This window comes from Paroedura picta, chromosome 6, assembly GCF_049243985.1.
Source record: "Paroedura picta isolate Pp20150507F chromosome 6, Ppicta_v3.0, whole genome shotgun sequence".
Classification (NCBI taxonomy): Eukaryota; Metazoa; Chordata; class Lepidosauria; order Squamata; family Gekkonidae; genus Paroedura; species Paroedura picta.
Genome location: NC_135374.1, coordinates 76,564,391 through 76,582,327, shown reverse-complemented (window position 1 = coordinate 76,582,327; position 17,937 = coordinate 76,564,391). Strand labels below are relative to the sequence as shown.

General features: G+C 40.7%; 2 protein-coding genes across 5 annotated transcripts in view; one reads left to right on the top strand and one right to left on the bottom strand.

The window, feature by feature from the left end:
• CTPS2 (CTP synthase 2) overlaps positions 1–17,937 on the bottom strand; it is an 83,944-nt gene that overhangs the window by 1,229 nt on the left and 64,778 nt on the right. For 3 of the 4 annotated variants that reach the window (XM_077343153.1, XM_077343154.1, XM_077343155.1), the window contains exons 15-18: positions 10,225–10,280; positions 8,461–8,557; positions 5,596–5,740; positions 1,911–2,016 (exon numbers count right to left, since the gene is read on the bottom strand). In XM_077343153.1, coding sequence (XP_077199268.1) covers positions 1,947–2,016; positions 5,596–5,740; positions 8,461–8,557; positions 10,225–10,280 — 368 coding nt within the window. In that variant the 3' untranslated portion in view covers positions 1,911–1,946. Of the gene's footprint in view, positions 1–1,910; positions 2,017–5,595; positions 5,741–8,460; positions 8,558–10,224; positions 10,281–15,131; positions 17,581–17,937 lie in introns of those variants that run through there. The other variant, XM_077343156.1, reaches the window with a different exon arrangement.
• S100G (S100 calcium binding protein G) overlaps positions 1–17,937 on the top strand; it is a 93,840-nt gene that overhangs the window by 59,305 nt on the left and 16,598 nt on the right. The gene's annotated exons all lie outside the window — the stretch shown is intronic.

Here is a 17,937-nt window from a genome sequence, read left to right as displayed (position 1 = left end):
GCTGGGAGGGGGAACTTTCCCACTGAAGCCCAATCAGATGCTCTTCCAGCCCTCACAAGTCCTCATTGCCTCTGCCATGGCCCGATACCTGCCTATCTGCCCCATGGATCAAGCAGTGGCATGAGCCACTGTCAGACTTCCTGGGAGGCCCTGCCTTCCAGTCCCTGCACTGCCTGGTTGTACGTGATGCGGGGGGAGGCTATATTCAAGTCCCAGCCACCTGCCATGAGATCTTGGGGGGGGTGGCTCCTGGCCTCCTGCTCCCACAGTGTGTTGCCATCCTCCTTCTGCCTACCTGCCTCCCATTGTCAAGGATGGGGGGGGGGGGGCTCCTGCCATCTGCTTTTTCTGTGGTGCTCTCCTCTTACACATTGTCCCATTCCTCCCTGCACTCTCACAGCGAGCACTGTTGGAGGGCCCTGCCTACTCCTAAGCCACTGGGAAAGCTGGCTAGGAGGTGGCAGCCACACCGGTACTCCCTCTGCTTGCCACCTACACGTCGTCCTACTCCTCCCACTGTGACCACTGCCAGGGTGGCTGCTACCTCCTAGCCAGCTTTTACAATGGCCTAGGAGCATGCAGCCCTCCAAGCTAGCCCTTGCTGTAGGAGCATGAGGACGGGCCGTGCTGGATGCACCATGGAGGCCAGCTTTACACACGGCCTAGGAGTGGGCTTTGATGTGTCAACCTCCACCCACTCCTCCGCACACTCCCACAGAGGGAACTGGGAGTAGGAAAAGCACCAGCTCCTGGCCACTCTTCCTTCTTCCCTAGGCTCCCGTCATGATCACTGATGTGTGTGAGGTGCCATACTAGCTTCTAACGGTAAAGGTATCCCCTGTGCAAGCACCGGGTCATGTCTGACCCTTGGGGTGACGCCCTCTAGCGTTTTCATGGCAGACTCAATACGGGGTGGTTTGCCAGTGCCTTCCCCAGTCATTACCGTTTACCCCCCTGCAAGCTGGGTACTCATTTTACCGACCTCGGAAGGATGGAAGGCTGAGTCAACCTTGATTGAACTCCCAGACTCATGAGCAGAGCTTCAGACTGCATGTCTGCTGCCTTACCACTCTGCGCCACAAGAGGCTCTTCTAGCCTGCTTTTAAAGCGTGCTTTGCCCCCTAGTTTTAAAATAAAATATGGAACAAGAGGATATTATTGTTAAATAGATTGGATGGACCCAATCAAGAGGAAAAACGCTGTAATATATCATGCATCATCTTTTTTGAAAATATAGATATGCAAAGCACAAGCCTTGGCATATAACCGCTCCGAGACATCATAGTGAGGTGTGGCAAACAAAACTTGAAAATAATTCTCCTTTATTTCAAGAAGTCAAACAACCCAGAGGAAGGGTTTGCCTGGGCGGGCTCACATTACTGTTGGGTCTGAGACAGGCCAGCTTGTTCTCTGAACCACTAAGACAGTGGTATGAGAAATATCACCCCAGGAAGAGACCACCTGTAATCAAGTGTTCATTAACAAGTTAAAGTTGGTAAGAGAGACAACAAGATTTCAATACAAGAGTCTCCTGGCTGATAACTTTGTGGGCATTTCCGCACATCTGTAAAAATAGCGTTATGCCAGCCAAATGGCGTAATGTTAAATATAATCGTGCCTCCCAGCCCCTCTTCACCTTTTTGATATCTTGCTCTTCTCTGCCGCCTTTGCGCACTTTTCACCCTCCACATTGTCTGCTTGAAATGGCAGGAGAGCAATGTGGTTTATACGCGACTCTCTTCTACCTGCCAATCAAGCTAGGCAGCCAATCCCCTTTCTTCATGCTTTAAAGGTCCACAATGCCCAATAATTTTTAAAAAAATGTATACTTCTCCGTTGCTATGCCTATGCATCTAATCATAGGGACCTCGTTGGAAACACATTCATAATACTAAAATGATGCTGTTTACCTGTATCCTTCATGTTTTTGTTGTTTTACAAAACTTTCAGTTTTTTTCTGATTCAGGAAGTTCTTTTTCTGGAAAACTATCATCACTGAGATCACTATAGCTGTCACTGAACAGAAAGAAATAAGTGAAATTTGTGAAAAATTAAAAATATCTGATTTTTGCCTAAAATTCCACAGCTTTTAAACACTATTAGCAATTTATCATGGAAGACTTCAGCAGGTGTTTCACTTATTGAAAACAAATAAAACTTGGAAATATTTAAAGTTAGTTTGATTTGTTCCGAAAGTGTTTAACACAGTGGCAATCTTATCATACAAGAGCCTTCTTCCAACTGATAGCAATTTAGCTGTTTTCAGGATATGAAAATCAATGTTGTCATGTGATAAAATTTTCATATGTCCATTCAGACTTAACCTTGCTAATGTTAAGACCTGTTCCACAATAGAATTAGTAAACTAGGGAGTGAAAATGCTCTTTTGCTAGCTGGAAGTCTTCCTGCAGAGGCTTGATAGCAATCTGGCAGCTTACGTTTACGATTTTCTACACTGAGCAGAGGATTTGGGTTAGATGGTCTAGAACTCTAACCAGGAATCCAAGTTAGGAAAATATGAAGGTTTCCTTTCAAATTCCATGCCAGTATAAAGTACTATTCTTTATTGCAATTGGCTGTAAAAAGGCATTCTTTTGAGTATGTCTTAATTCTGAGTCATGTCAGTGAAAACTACATAGTTAGGGTACTGCAAAGATTTGAAGAGAAATGTCATTAGAAACAGGAAAAATGTAAATGTTTGGACTTAATCCAGCTATTGTGGAGATGGGTAGAACTCAAGTACAATCAAGTGGCACCTTTGGGAAAGGAGGATGGAGCAAGCAGAATAGGCAAAAATACAGTGAAGAAGATGCTGCATTTGGGCAAAGGCAGCTGTGAGAAACTGGATGATTTGACAAATGAAAAGAATGGCTAGATACTGTGTGAAAATCAAAACCAAAAGGTGTCTTGTGGCACCATAACATTTCTGTTCTTAATGCAAGAACCTACCATGGTTGCTTCACAGACATTATGAGTGGAAAAACTCATGAGGAGGAGAGATAGGAAAAGAAGAACAGTTGGTTCTTATACGCCGCTTTTCTCTACCCAAAGGAGGCTCAAAGGGGCTTACAATCACCTTCCCTTTCCTCTCCCCACAACAGACACCCTGTGAGGTGGGTGAGACTGAGAGAGCCTTGATTTTACTGCTCAGTCAGAATAGCTTTATCAGTTCTGTGGCGAACCCAAGGTCACCCAGCTGGCTGCATGTGGGGGAGTGCAGAATCAAACCTGGCATGCCAGATTAGAAGTACGCGCTCCTAACCACTACACCAAACTGGCACTCCTGTCTTTTCACTTGGGCCTCAGACTTGCATCCCTGTCATTCTACCTCTGAATTGCTTTCCTCCTTGTTATGCCACCTCATGTCTGGTCTCTGTTTTCTTACTCCATCATTGAAATTGGGGGTAGCAATCTTCCTTGGAATTAGACAGCTTTTGGCTGTCTTTGGTAACTGAAATAACATGACAAGCCAAATAAGTACAGGGGGATGGGATGGTGTGTGTGTGTGCAGAGGACTGGACAGACAAGTCAATATAAGATATCATGAAAAGGAATGAATTTGTCAAAGTCCCAGGCATTTTTACAATAATTAATATTATATATTAAGAACAACATGGATTAAATGTCCATATTTATATTAGTATTACTGCTGTTACACTTACTTCTTTCTGAATGCACCCAAGGAAGCATGGGATAAAATTTGATATTTTGAAACAGATTAACTAATTACATTAATAATGAATACTGTATTCAAAGATAGTGTAACCATAAAACTTTTAAAAAGCTACAATAACCAATATATACTGAACATTGCAAAAAATGCCAGTAATGTCCTTAATTTTGTTGCAGATTATTCTTGGAATAAGCATTTGTTTCCTCTCAAACGCTACATAATACTATATACATGCTAAATGAAAAATTTGTACTTGAAGACAAGTCATATTAAATGCTGCATAGAAATCCCATCTGAAATACACCAACTACAAATATAATTAAATACCAGATAAACACTGTGCATATATAAACATTCTAAGAAGGTAAATTTCATTTACAGCTTAGATGCTTTGTGCTGCATTAACAACATTTAAAACATTACCACAGGCAAATTATGAATGAATTTGCAAATTCTGCTTTAAGACTACATGACCACTGGAAAACTGGATTTAAGTTTACATTGTTATGCTGTACTTGTGTCCTTACAACTTCTTTGTTAGCCACCTTGAGTTCATGACAATAAAATGAGATACAAATATTTTGAATAAATGATTATATTTCATCTTATCCCCATAGCCTCAAGGTAGCTAACAATGCAACAACAAGTTGAAAGGACTGAAGCAGTATAACAACCCATCAACAAGATAAAAGCTCAGATTATGAAATATAAAGCTGGTTGTCCTCCATATATTGGTGACAACCTATTTCAAAGCAACTGATGGTCTTAGTCAAAGATTTAATACAAAGATTAAAGAACACAAAGGATAAAATCACGTCCCATTTAGCTAATCCTGCTATTCCATTGAGATTTTGTTTCCTGCATTCAAGGAAGGAATTAAGACAATGCAGGGCTGTTCCCTTTATGACAGCAGTTGATTCATCAAAATATTATATCAACTATTTTGCAATATCCTCTCAATAGCTATATTAATTGCCTGACCAATATACAATAAATCCATTGTCTATGATTCCCAAGAATAGGGGAAAGGTCTCTCTCTCTGTCTCTCTCTCTCCCCTCCCCCCCACACACACCCAAGCACACACTTCACAAAGCTGCAATTTTACTGATGAGCTATTGAAATGAGTTTTTATTTATCTTACTGATTTTTCTTACTATTGATTAGACTAAGGACTGATCTCCTGGACTGGGATTCCAGTCTGCTATCCTCCAACAAGTTAGAGCAGACATTAATACAGTGTCAGAATAGACAAATGGAGTGCACTGACAGAGATGGGCATGAACAGGTCTACCATCACAAACTTCCATGGACTTTTAAAGCAGATAAGCCCCAGCTTTGTATTCCCCACAAACATTGCAAAAACAGCTTTTGGGGATTGTCTTCTGCAGTGTCTTTAAAGTTTAAAGGGACTGCACAAGACAGCCTGAAACAGCTGAGCAGCAGGGAACAAGTGGCTCTCTGTCTCTCAGCTGTTTCTGAGGGCGCTTTCTGCAAACTGTTTAAAGGGACTGCTGTCCCTTTTAAAAGGCATTTCCACGGCGACAAACAAGTTCAGCTTATGAGCAAACCTCCTGATTCACCCACCAAGCCACATTTTCCTAGTTATACCCATCCCTATGCACTAACATACTCTTCTGATAATCCAGGAAGCACACTGGCATTCCCTACTGAAGTTCAGCAACAACACCAACTTTATTTTAACTTTCAAATTATTTCCCTTGGTTGAGTAAAGCCATATTTCAACTCCCCAAATGACCTTTTCGAATTAGTCATGATTTTTCCAGTGTATGTTATAACAGCCCTTTGGGGGAATAGCAGAGTAAAAATGAATGGATGGATGGATGGGATGGATAGTCCCTTCTACTTTCTGGAACTTATAAAAGATTTTATGAATCAACATTCAAACCAATAACAAGGTTACCTTGGAGACAGTTTACATCCACGTTGCAAATATGCACTGAGAGACCCTGTTGCAGCAAGCAAGAGGCCAAGATAGGGAGGTGAGGGCTTCATGGGTCTTGAAGAAAACTCTGGATGGAACTGGACACCAATGAAATATGGATGATCTGAAGACATATCACACACACACAAATTGAAGACAATAATATTTCCCCTGCCCCATGAAGCCACTTCTAAAGTAGCAAATATTCAACAATTTTCAGAAACAACATTCCAAAACATTTAGTTTAATCTAATTCGGGCCTGAAAGATTTGCTTTCCACACTTGTTTTTTAATGTCTTAGAAGAATTAAGCCTGGTGGACTCAAAACTTGTCTAATGTTCTATGTCAATTTGGATGGTGCTAATGAAAGATATTCCATGAATTTTGTTTTCATTTTCAATATTCCATTCTGCCATTGGAAAATATAATTTGGATCCAACCCATTATCTTGCACTCACTATAGTAATTATGTAAAGTAGATCCGGGTTTCTCAAAGTTTGAAGAATGTTTCAGAGGTTTCTGAATGGTAAAAATGTTGAGAAAGTTTCTCTTAAAGCCAAACAGTTATGCTTTGGTCAAATACCATCTCTTTTCCACTCACTGTAACCCACCCACAGTACTGTGGAAAAAAGAAACATTCATTTGAAAGGTATAAACCCAGCAGGGGAAACTGTCTAGAAAATTCTTCTGGAGAAGACAAATGAGAGTTGTCCATTGGCCTAATGAAACTTGTCCTTTCTTGATTCTTTCTCATGCCGCCACTTTCCCACCTTATAGTATTTTCCTCATAGTTAATTTCTTTCTTTGAGCCTGGAAGAAGTAACTGCACTAGAATAAGCTTAATTTTCTTTCCTTGTAATCATTTATTGCCCCTTCTCAGTGCATATTTCTGAGCTGAGAGGCACTTGTCAAAGGAATGCTCACAAGCTTTATTATCCTTTGGAATTCCTATGCGTATCTTTCTTTTTGACTGTTTTTTGCTCTCAGCGAAAAGTCTTGCCTTGTCACACAAAATCATTTCTAGGAAGTCAGAAGACATCTTAGTTTTGCTATTTAATTCACAGCAGAATACAATTAAAAAAAACATTGCCAAGTTTCATCATGACTTCTGAATGAATATTTCCAACTTATGAAATCATTTTTCCAGATATTAGCATGTATAACAGAAGTAATTCAGCAGGAATTAAATTAATTCAGTGACAGAATATTTCCTATAAGTAAGACATATTACAAATTTAAGCTAGAGCAGCATAAAGATACAGAAATAATTCTTTGTGCTAATGGGGAGGCAAATTTAGTTAGATTTTCATAAATTAAGTGAATTTATATTTCTGAAATTCATGCTAAGAATATTTGTAATTGTCTATTTTAATATTAACATAAATGTACCTCAAAAAGATGTGCAACCTCGAATTTGACTTGTTAACTTATACAAACATTAATAAGAGAAACACAGATTTTTAAATATCTGAAAATCTAAACACACTCTAATTTGTTGTGATACATTTGCAGTACAATCCTAAATAGGGTTTAAGTCAACGGTTTTGGAAAGGCATAGTTCTGTTTAGGATTGCACTGTTGGTACATCACTGTTGGTACATCACTGTTGGTACAATGACTATGACTGAACTATGTGATTTCTGTTTATTAGCAATTCTGAGTCTTACTTATGGGGAAAATATATATTATATACATATAATATATATATATTTAAACACAGTTTCTTGTGAGCTTTCTTTCGGTCACAACATCCCCCCCCCCATTAAGACATATCGATTTTAGAAATTTTGAAGTTATTGAAAAAAATTCTCTCTCCTCCAAACATTCAGAACTTTGCAGAAAAACTGAAATATATCCAATGCATATTTTTAGCAAGCACGTCTAAATTTATTTTAGATTTCTGTTTGAGATTTATGTACTGTTCACTAGACATCTCATCCTGTTCATTATATTTTACTTTATATTTGAGTTATAGATGCTAATCCAACATTCTAACCCTTGTTAGCACTATTGAAAATAGGTTGTATATGTCATTAGCATTATATAATTATGTGGACTGTCTTACATTAAATCTTTATAATAGACATTCTGAGTGAGCAAAACCTTGTCTTTAAAAGTTTTTCAATCATTTCAAAAGAGAAGATATTTCACAGCAATTTTTTCAATGCTCACTAAATTTTCTATTGGAAATTAATAAAAAGAACAACCTTTGGAAAGCCCCTCCCCATTTTTTCCAGATTTCTTCATATTAGAGAATCCAACAGACATCTTGCACAAAACTAAGGTATTCATAACTTTTAAATTCCGTAAATATGTTAAATATTGTCATTGTATATGCTAGGTGAATTATAAATTATGCATTTTAAGTTTTTAGACCAGAAACATTACTCTAGGTTCGATAGTACTGCATATATTTTCATTTTTCCCAACTTTTTTTTCCTGTGGCTTCAAATTATTTGGAACTTTACATCTCTGCTCAGCACTATTTGGCAAATCTAGTTCAACTTCAATGTACAATATTTCATACATTTCACCAGTCTAGCCTATCAACAACCAAAACAAATTTGAAGTGTAGGCTCAGGAAGGGATATTCTACATTCCCTTCTAATCCTCTGTACTTTAGACTAAAATATTCCCTGGGGTGTATGAATAATAATTCATATAAGGCTTTTCTTATCAATGTGACCCAAAAGCCATAGGGTCAGATCTCATATAAACTCAAATATATTTGATTTGCTTCTTGAGCATAGATAGTGAATGAGAATAACTAAAATAATGTGGTGTTTGTATCCTACGTGTTTATCGAATTTGAACATTCTATCTTCAAAAAGCCAAATTATTTACCATCCAGTTCAACAACCTCCATTCTCTTCCCTTCAACGTCATGGCCAACAAATTTGAAACCTTTTTCTTCAAATAAATTAATCAGCTCAGGATTGACCTTGCAAAGTGAAAAGCAAAACAGAATATTACTTATTTCAAACACTTATGTCCTACTTTTCAATCAGTTAAGTTGTTTAAGTTGCTCAGAACATCTCAGCAGCAATCTTCCACATCGTACATGTATCGCTTCAGAGGTCTTGAATGATTATTGTGATACTGGTTGATGGCCACTCATATGTTCTCTGTAAAAGCCATGTGTGCACCCCCACTGAGATGACCTATAGCGCAATCCAAAGAACACTTTCTTGGAAGTAAACACCACTGAATATACTTTAGTAGGATTTTGATTGGATGCATTTAGGATTATATAGGAAGCTACTGTTTAATTCAGTGGTCCCTGACCCTTTTATGATCCTGTGGGCACCTTTGGAAAGCTGACACAGCATGATAGTACAAACACAAAATTCTCAAACTATCATTTGCTGTGTCATCTGAAACAAATAAAGTACAGTTAGGTAAGCATCATCTCCAAACCAAAAACCATGGTTCAATGCAAATTTTCAAATAACGGTCTTGTGAGGTCCTAGTTACTATTAACACTATTTTGCTTGATTTTGACATTACCGGAATAAGAAAAAGCAGTAAAGGAAGGAATGGGATTCTATGTGACCTCATTAGGAGTCCATGAGGGCCAAACAATTATTTGGGCACAACCTAAACTAGGCCAACAGGTTTCAAAAACATGACAGAAAAAATTGACAGGAAACAATTATAAATAATTTCAAAGAAAACTAATCACTTTTACTATAACAAAAAATGTAGAATATGCCTTGCAAATGGATTACGACTCAAACTTGGCCTTACGAGTTGGTTGTGTAGTAGCTGGGATATATCATGCAAGGTGACACACTAGTGAAAAAGGCTATTTTCATTCTCTCAGATCCAAAAGAGAGCCATAAATCACAAGTTCCTTGTTGTTAGGTCTAGAGTTTTCCATGTATGGTATTACAGGCCAGAGTACAGTACTGAGATTTATCAAAAGGTGCCTTTCTGCTTGTGTAAAGAGAGATCTGTGGTTTTTCATTTAAACTGCAGTCATACTGTTCCTGAGGGACCTCCACTACTCGGAAACATTCTTTTGAGTGTCATAGGAGGCCATTTAAAATAGGAACAGGCAGAAACGACACCTTTCATTACTGGGCCTTTGTTCACAGTGTGGGATCCAACACACTACCTATAAATTAGGTAAGAAGCATACAATATTTCACAAGACTGGAGTGTAAGATGTTACATGGATTCTGCAGGAATATAGTAAAAAGGAAGAAGAAGAAGAGTTGGTTCTTATATGCCACTTTTCTCTACCCGAAGGAGATTCAAAGCGGCTTACAGTCACCTTCCCTTTCCTCTCCCCACAACAGACAAACTGTGGGGTGGGTGAGACTGAGAGAGCCCTGATATCACTGCTCGGTCAGAACAGCTTTATCAGCACCGTGGCAAGCCCAACGTCACCCAACTGGCTGCATGTGGGGGAGTGCAGAATCAAACCCGGCAGGCCAGATTAGAAGTCCGCACTCCTAACCACTACACCAAACTGGCTTTATATTATAAAACCTTATTGTTTTCTAAAGTGATACACTTCATACAGTTAATAGAGATTAATGGAGATACTCCCTTAGCTTCATTTAAAATGTCAGGCAAGGATAAAATATGCTTCTGTTTACTTGCCTCATAGCGATGTCTGTGTCGTTCTTCTACAATAGCTTTATCACCATAGAGTTTACCTAAAAACAATATTTTTAATTTTAAAATTTTATTTGCATAAGGTCAGAATTTGTATGTTACAATCCTTTAATTAAACAATTCATTTTTAAACGCTATGTTAAAAACTCAAAGAAATATAAACGGGAAATCAACATGGTAGGCCATTTTTCCACATCCTAGTTCCAAAATAAAGGCAAGGAAAGAAAATCAGAATGCTTAAAGAGAATTTTTAGCAAAAGGCTGGATCAAAAGAGTTTCTAAAGTATACATACACAGACCATACCGGAAACAGAGATATTTCTAGCTATATTGCATGCTACAGAATATAACAAATGATGGATCTATACAGGATAGTGAAATGTTGGTGGGATGGACAGGTTGGATTGGAGGCTAGATGGGAAATCAGAAGATGACAATGGCTGTGAATGTATATGTGTAGAAGGGAGATGCTATGTTACAGGATCGGAATGCCCATGGTTATCCAGGTGGGTGACTTGTGTGAAGAGAAGGACAGGGGGAGTGATAATTCCCTTGGACCTCTGAGTGTCTTTCATGATATCCTTCTGGACCACGTTTTTTGAGATTGGAACTGGGAAACACCATTCACAGTTGTTTTAGTCATCTAAGGATGGTTTCAGAGTGTGCTGCTGGGGGGCTGCTGCTTGGGCCCTTGCCTACAGGGTCCTACAAGGGTCCATCTTTTCCTTCACACTTTGCAATATCCATGTGAAGCTGCTGGGGAAGGACAGTTGGAGATATGGGTTATATTGCCAGCAATATGAGGATGACACTCAGTTCTATCTTGTGATCCAGCTGATCACAAGAGAGGCTGTGAAGATTGTTAATGGGGTCTGGGGGCAGTTTTGGGATGAAGGAAGGCTAACAAACTGAAATTTAACTGAAAATGGAGGTACTGCTTTTGGATGGAGATTCTGACCCAGGATGTGAATAGGCTTGCACTCCCCCTAAAGGAGCAAGTTCATAGCTTGGGGCACTAATGGGCTTAGGACTCCTGTTAGATAAACAGGTGGCGGAGAGGGCTAGGGCACCTTTTACCAGCTTCTGCTAGTAAGCCAGCACATGGATTACGACCCAAACTTGGCCTTAAGAGTTGGTTGTGTAGTAGCTGGGTTATATCATGCAAGGTGACACACTAGTGAAAAAGGCTATTTTCACTCTCTCAGATCCAAAAGAGAGTCATAAATCACAAGTTCCTTGTTGTTAAGTCTAGAGTTTTCCATGTATAGTATTACATGCTTCATTTTGAATTTCCTGAGCAGGAAAGGTCTTGCCACAATGGTGCATGCCATGGCAACATCTAAATTAGATTACTGCAACACCCAGTACAGAGGGCTGCCTGTACAGAAGTAGCATTAGGAGAGAGCTTATCAAGCTGTCACCAACTGGCTTGCAGAGTCCCCCAGGGGGCAGTTCTCTCCACAATACTATTCGACATCTTTATGCGCCCTCTTGCTCAACTGGTGCGGAGGTTCAGGCTGGGTTGCCATCAATATGCAGATGACACTCAGCTCCCCAGCCTGATGGTTGGCTGCCCTGACTCTCCCCAAGAAACATTAGCCAGTTGCCTGGAAGCAGTGATGGGGTGGCTCAAGCAGAGGTGTCTGAAGCTCAGCCCATCTCTTCCCTGTCCAAGCGAGGAAGTGCGCCTGCCCAACCTGGATGCAGTACACCTATCAGTGGCTCAATCTGCCAGGAACCTGGATGTGATTCTTGATACCTCCCTTTCCATGGAGGCTCAGATCACATCATTAGCACAGCTGGCATTCTACCACCCTTGCCAAGCCAAACTACTAGCACCCTACTTGGCCCCAGAACACCAAGGCACAGTGATCCATGCAATGGTCACCTCTAGATTGGACTTCTGCAACTCACTGTATGCTGGCCTACACTTATCCTTGACCTGGAAACTACAACTGGTCCAGAACACAGCTGCCAGGGTCCTCACAGCAACACCTCGGAGGTCCCACATCCAGCCTATTCTCCAACAGCTGTGCTAGCTTCCGGTCAAATTCTGGGTCAGGCTTAAGATTTTGTTTATCACCTTTAAGGCCATACGTGGTCTGGGCCCAGTATATCTAAGGGATTGCATCTCCGCCTACACCCCTCAAAGATCCTTGCGCTCTACCACCTCCAACCTTCTGGTGGTCCCTGGCCTCAAGGAAGCCCGCTTGACCTCAACCAGGGGCAGACCTTTAGGCATCCAGGCCCCCACCTGGTGAAACGAGCTCCCAGAGGAGATCAGGGCCCTGATGGAACTTGAACAGTACCGCAGGGCCTGCAGAAGGGAGCTCATCCACCAGGCTCTTTTGTGTTGTGTCACTAACTATTATTAGCTTTCTTTCCTGTTCATGTAGTAGTTATTGTAGTAGTTGGTGTTGTGGTTAGGAGCACCAACTTTTAATCTGGTGACCCAGGTTTATTTCCCTGCTCCTCCTCCACATGCAACCAGCTGGTTGACCTTGGGCTCGCCATAGCACTGATAGAACTGTTTTGACCAAGCAGTAATATCAGGGCTCTCTCAGCCTCACCTATTGTGGGGAGAGGAAACGGAAGGTGATTGTAATATCAGAGCTCTCTCAGCCCCACCTGTTGTGGGGAGAGGAAAGGGAAGGCAATTGTAAGCTGCTTTGAGACTCCTTCTGGTGGAAAAAATGGCATATAAAAACCAACTCTTCTTCTTCTCCTATATAGAGCACTCTGCCAATAAGGGCCAATCAGTTCAAATTGCACTCTGCCAACGAGGGCCTATCAGCTCAAATTGCATGCAGATGACTCACTCTCTACCTGATTACCCCTCCCTCCCAGAAATATTCACCCATTAGGACATGGCTTTCAGCTAGGAATTTATTTATATTTATATTTTATTTATATTTTGATTTTTATACCACCGCTCTTCCAGTGGTCTTGCAGCGGTTCACATAGGTGGTGGTAAAAATACAATAAAAACATCCCTTACAACAACAAATAAATAGACAGATGGCAAACTAAGCTCAATGGCCAACCCTGTTAGTTTAGCCCCAATCAGGAGACAGCCCTCTGCCAGGAAGAGCTAATAAGTGATCAGCTCTCCACCTCCAACTTTCCCCCAGTTTCAGACATTTGCTGGGTAGTGGAGGAGTTGGTTCTTATATGCCACATTTCTTTACCAGGAGTCTCAAAGCAGCTTACAATCTCCTTCCCATTCCTCTCCCCACAACACCCTGTGAGGTGGGTGAGGCTGAGAGAGCCCTGATATCACTGCTCGGTCAGAACAGCTTTATCAGTGCTGTGGTGAACCCAAGGTCACCCATTTGGTCTCATGTGGGGGAGCGTGGAATCAAACCTGGCTCACCAGATTGGAAGTCCACGTTCCTAACCACTACACCAAGCTGGCTCTGAGGTAGCCTCGGAACATGCCCTGCTGCAGTACGTTGTCGTGGTCTCCTGGCCCCTTTCAACTCAAAGGACATGGGGGGGATGCTTAGTGAACTGCCTCCTGGCACAGTCTCTGTGCATCTTCTGAGGAGGGGCTGTGGGAGGCCCAAGAAACAGCCCCCTGTCTGCCCTCTCGGACCCAGGCAGCCAGGAAAAGCCTCTGCTCTGGGAATGTTTACTCATGAGTAAGTTATGTGAGGTTTGCATTTTGCAATCTGAGAAAGCAGGAATGCTTTTGGGCAATTGAAGCAGGCAAAATAATGCTGTGGGTGGGACAGGAAAGATGTAGACTTTCCCTTTCCATATGGATATCACCTTGGCCTTGCTGCAGTCTTTTCAAGATCATCACAACATAGCAAATTTGAGACCAATTGGCATGGAAAATGGGGAAACTGTAGATGGGGCAAAGAAACACCATGAGGCCATGGGGACTGTTTCCCAGTAGCAACTTCCCAGTAAAAGAAGAGTTGGTTTTTATACCATGCTTTTCCTGGCCCAAAGGATTCTCAGAGTGGCTTATATTAGCCTTCCCTTACTCTCCCCACAACAGACACCCTGTGAGGCTGAGAGGACTCTGAGAGAAATAAACTTTATTGCACAGCCAATTATTGATTCTTTTTCTCGGCTCCTCTAGAGGTTGGCAACCCAGCTGGCTGCACACGGAGGAGGCGTCAAATCCAGCTCTTAAGATTAGAGTCTGCCACTCTCTAACCACTACACCACACTGAATCTTAAGATCGAGTGGGAAGCAGGGGAAGTGGATGTTGAAACCAGGATTTATGCTGTTGCCATGTGGCCAGCACCCACAAAGTCCTCAATCCAGGCATGCCTCCCAGTGCCTGGTGCTTTCTTGGGTGCACCAGGCTTTGCCTCTAGTTCACTAAATAAATAAACAATATTTTGGGATGGGGGGAGCAAATAGCTGCCTGTCCTATCAGCATGAGAAAATGCAACTCATTGCCTGGGAAAATAACTCTGTCATATTATGAGCCACATAGTTTTTCTGCAATGCAACTATTATACAAAAAATGTGTGAGGTGACCACATGAAGTAGAGATCACACTGTTTGGGTAATATAAAAACTGGTTCCAATTGCAAATACAAAATCAACATTTTGCTCCAAGAGGTGGCAAAAGTGATGACACAAAATCTGCATTACATTTGTTCCTACTCACTTGTCCTATAAAATCTTTTAAATACATTAATATGCATCCTACAATTATTGAAATATTGCTTGACAGGAGGCTATTGTGTGTGAAGCACTACAAAAAACCCACACTACATCTCCATTGTCATAATAAAATTAACTGTGTCCAGCTGCAGTATAGACAGAACACATTATCCAGCCAGCTCCCTTTTACAAATATGTTCACAGATGGAACAGGATTTTTTATGTTAAGAAACTCTACAGGAATGCTCAATAGTTATTTCCATTTATTTATTGAAAAGAATTGTTTCAAGACATGCTGGGCAATCTGCAGAAAGTGGTAAACACAAATACTGAATTAAAGTTATTTCAGGGAAAGGTAGCACATCAAAATTTTCTATTGTCCAGTCCTGCAGAGATATTGACTTCCACTGTTTCAAAGAATTGCCCTCCCCTTACATGTTCAGTCAATTAGTCTAGAAATAAAAAGAGGATTAAGACCAGCCTTAACCCTTTCTTTTGTGGCTCTGAGCACTTCCATTTCTGGCTGGAAACTGAGAACTAGAGAAGGGTAAGAAATCTTCTGAATGTTGTTTGTTCCCACTCCATCCTAATGTATTGGATGCTATGTATAACTCAAGACACTGGGAAGTACAAAAACTGTAAAATACAACACCAGTGCTAAACATAGCATGCATATTAAATCTATTTGGTGCTCATCTTTCCTCATCCAGAGCTAGTCAATTGTCTGCTACAGCATGATGGAGGAAGCTTCTGCTCAGCTACAAGACGTTAGCTGAGATACTTTTGCAACTTCTCTTTACTTCTCTTTACTCTGTGTAAGGCCTCCTCAGAATGGCCACCTCCTGCATACGGCAGCTAGGTAATGAACCGTCACATATTGAATTTTTTTTTTAAACCCTTCTGTTTAAGAGGAAGCCTCACTGAAATTCATCCATGAACCTAAGGAGGAAGAACATATGTTTCAAAGCCTTTTCTCCCACACATCATTTGATCGAGCATGGGCCAATCAGCATGAGGTCAGGCAAATGGTAAGCCTATGCTCAGGGGGTCAGAATCTGCTTTACATCATGTAATCTCAATTTCAGTCACTGACATCTTGAGTTAAAAGGATCATGTAGTAGCTGATGTGAAGGACTCTGAAACTCTGGAGAACTGCAGAGAAGACAGTACTGAATTTGATAAGACTGACTCATTACAACAAGGCAGCTTCATGTGTTCACACAGCACAGCAATAGATGGAGACTTCTTAAGAAAGACTAATTTGTGAAGTTCTATTTACTGTTTACAACATGACACAGGAGTGGATGCATAAACTAGACATAACATGTCACATAGGGACTAGCAACTAGATGGCAGCTGTGAGTTCTCTGTGGGAATTCAATTTTGTAGTACCACTAGGGTTGAGCCATTGTTTCATTGGGGACTGGGAATATAGGTCAAAGCAATTGCTTGTTATAATGTTATTGGGCTATAGTGCAACGGCAATTATTGATTTTTTGACAGTCCAGGGACATGGCCAGGGAAATGGTGGCTGCAAGGACCCAATGGAACAAAAATGGTGTGGGGGAATCTTGAAACACACACCTTCTCATTCAGTAAGCTTCCTATCATGATTGCATTATGTTCTTTCCAGAAATATTGGACTAAACCAATTCTGAGAAAGAACATGACAGGGGAAACCTGGAAAGTGGATAATTAGAGGGCAACATCAAACAGATGCTTTAAAAAAGCAACAACCAAGACCAGTGCAATTTGGCAGCCAAGGCAAAGAAAATGCTTTGTGTGAATGCGGCCAGCATCTCTCTTCAAACTCTGGTAACTTGGTCATTTTGCCGCAGGTTTTTCTAAAATTTGGCAACATTACAGAATGGGATCTCTATGCCCAATCACAGATTGACTGGTGAGGATTCTAGGAACTCTTTTTCTCAAATGTGCCACTGGGGGAGATACTATTTGTTTGGACTCATGAAAATGGTAATTGGGAGGAAATGGATAAATGTCCAGGATGGCTGGAATGCTTCCATCATTATCTACAAAATCTGCTTTCTAAATAAAGAGGAAAACCTAATTTTAATTCCCTTAAAGCCCTAACTATGGAAGCTGATGAGGAAGAAATTGAAAGCTTTTACACAAGTCTCTAGTAAGAAACAGATCACACATTCTGAACAATCTGTGTCGATAAGCATAGGTTACTGGAACATAAAAGCCGGCCACAAAGCAGAATCAAATATTGTTGGTAGATTTGGGACAGGAGCATGAAATGAAGCAGGGGAGCGACTCACACAGTTCTGTGAAGACATTGCTCATTGCAAAATGTGGACATCACTGGGTGACCAATATAGAAATCAGATAGACTACATAATTGGAAACAGAAGATGGAGGGACTCTAGTCTCTCTGCTAAAAGAAGACCTGGAGCTGATTGTGGTATAAACCATGAATTGTTCATTTCATCTTGGGTTATCCTTTTCCTGCAGCCTTCTGCTATTCCTGGCATTATTGTCTTTTCTGGTGATTATTCTCATAATGTGACCAAAGTCATGTAACTTGTAGGGAGAGAATTAGAACCCACTATTTTGTCTTTTTGGAGGTCCATAACATCTGTAAATTTCCCCCCAACACCACATTTCAAATTAATCAACTTCTTCCTTTCAGCTTTCTTCACTGTCCAATTGGACCCAAAAGTTAAACTCCTCTAGTTTTCCAGTGTTCTGTGCTAAAAGGAAAAGGTTATGTTTAGAAAATATGCAAGTTAAAACTATAAAAGCATTAAGTATATCAGGAATTCACTAAGCATCCTGCAAGGAGGATACAGCAAGCAGTTTAAATATAACATATTTCAATTAAGCAGCCTTTCACAAATTAACAAAATCCTAGCACTGTTGTTATAAAAATTATACACAGTCATTCAACAAACACTGTAGCTTCAAAAAACTGTTTGGAGCCATCTGGACCACTAAATAACTAGTTAGAAGGATGACACAAAATTGGTCTTTAAGCAGTACAAATTCCTTTGCACAAGAGCTGATGCAGCTCTTGGTGCATGGTCACCATTGTGCCAGCAGGGAAGACT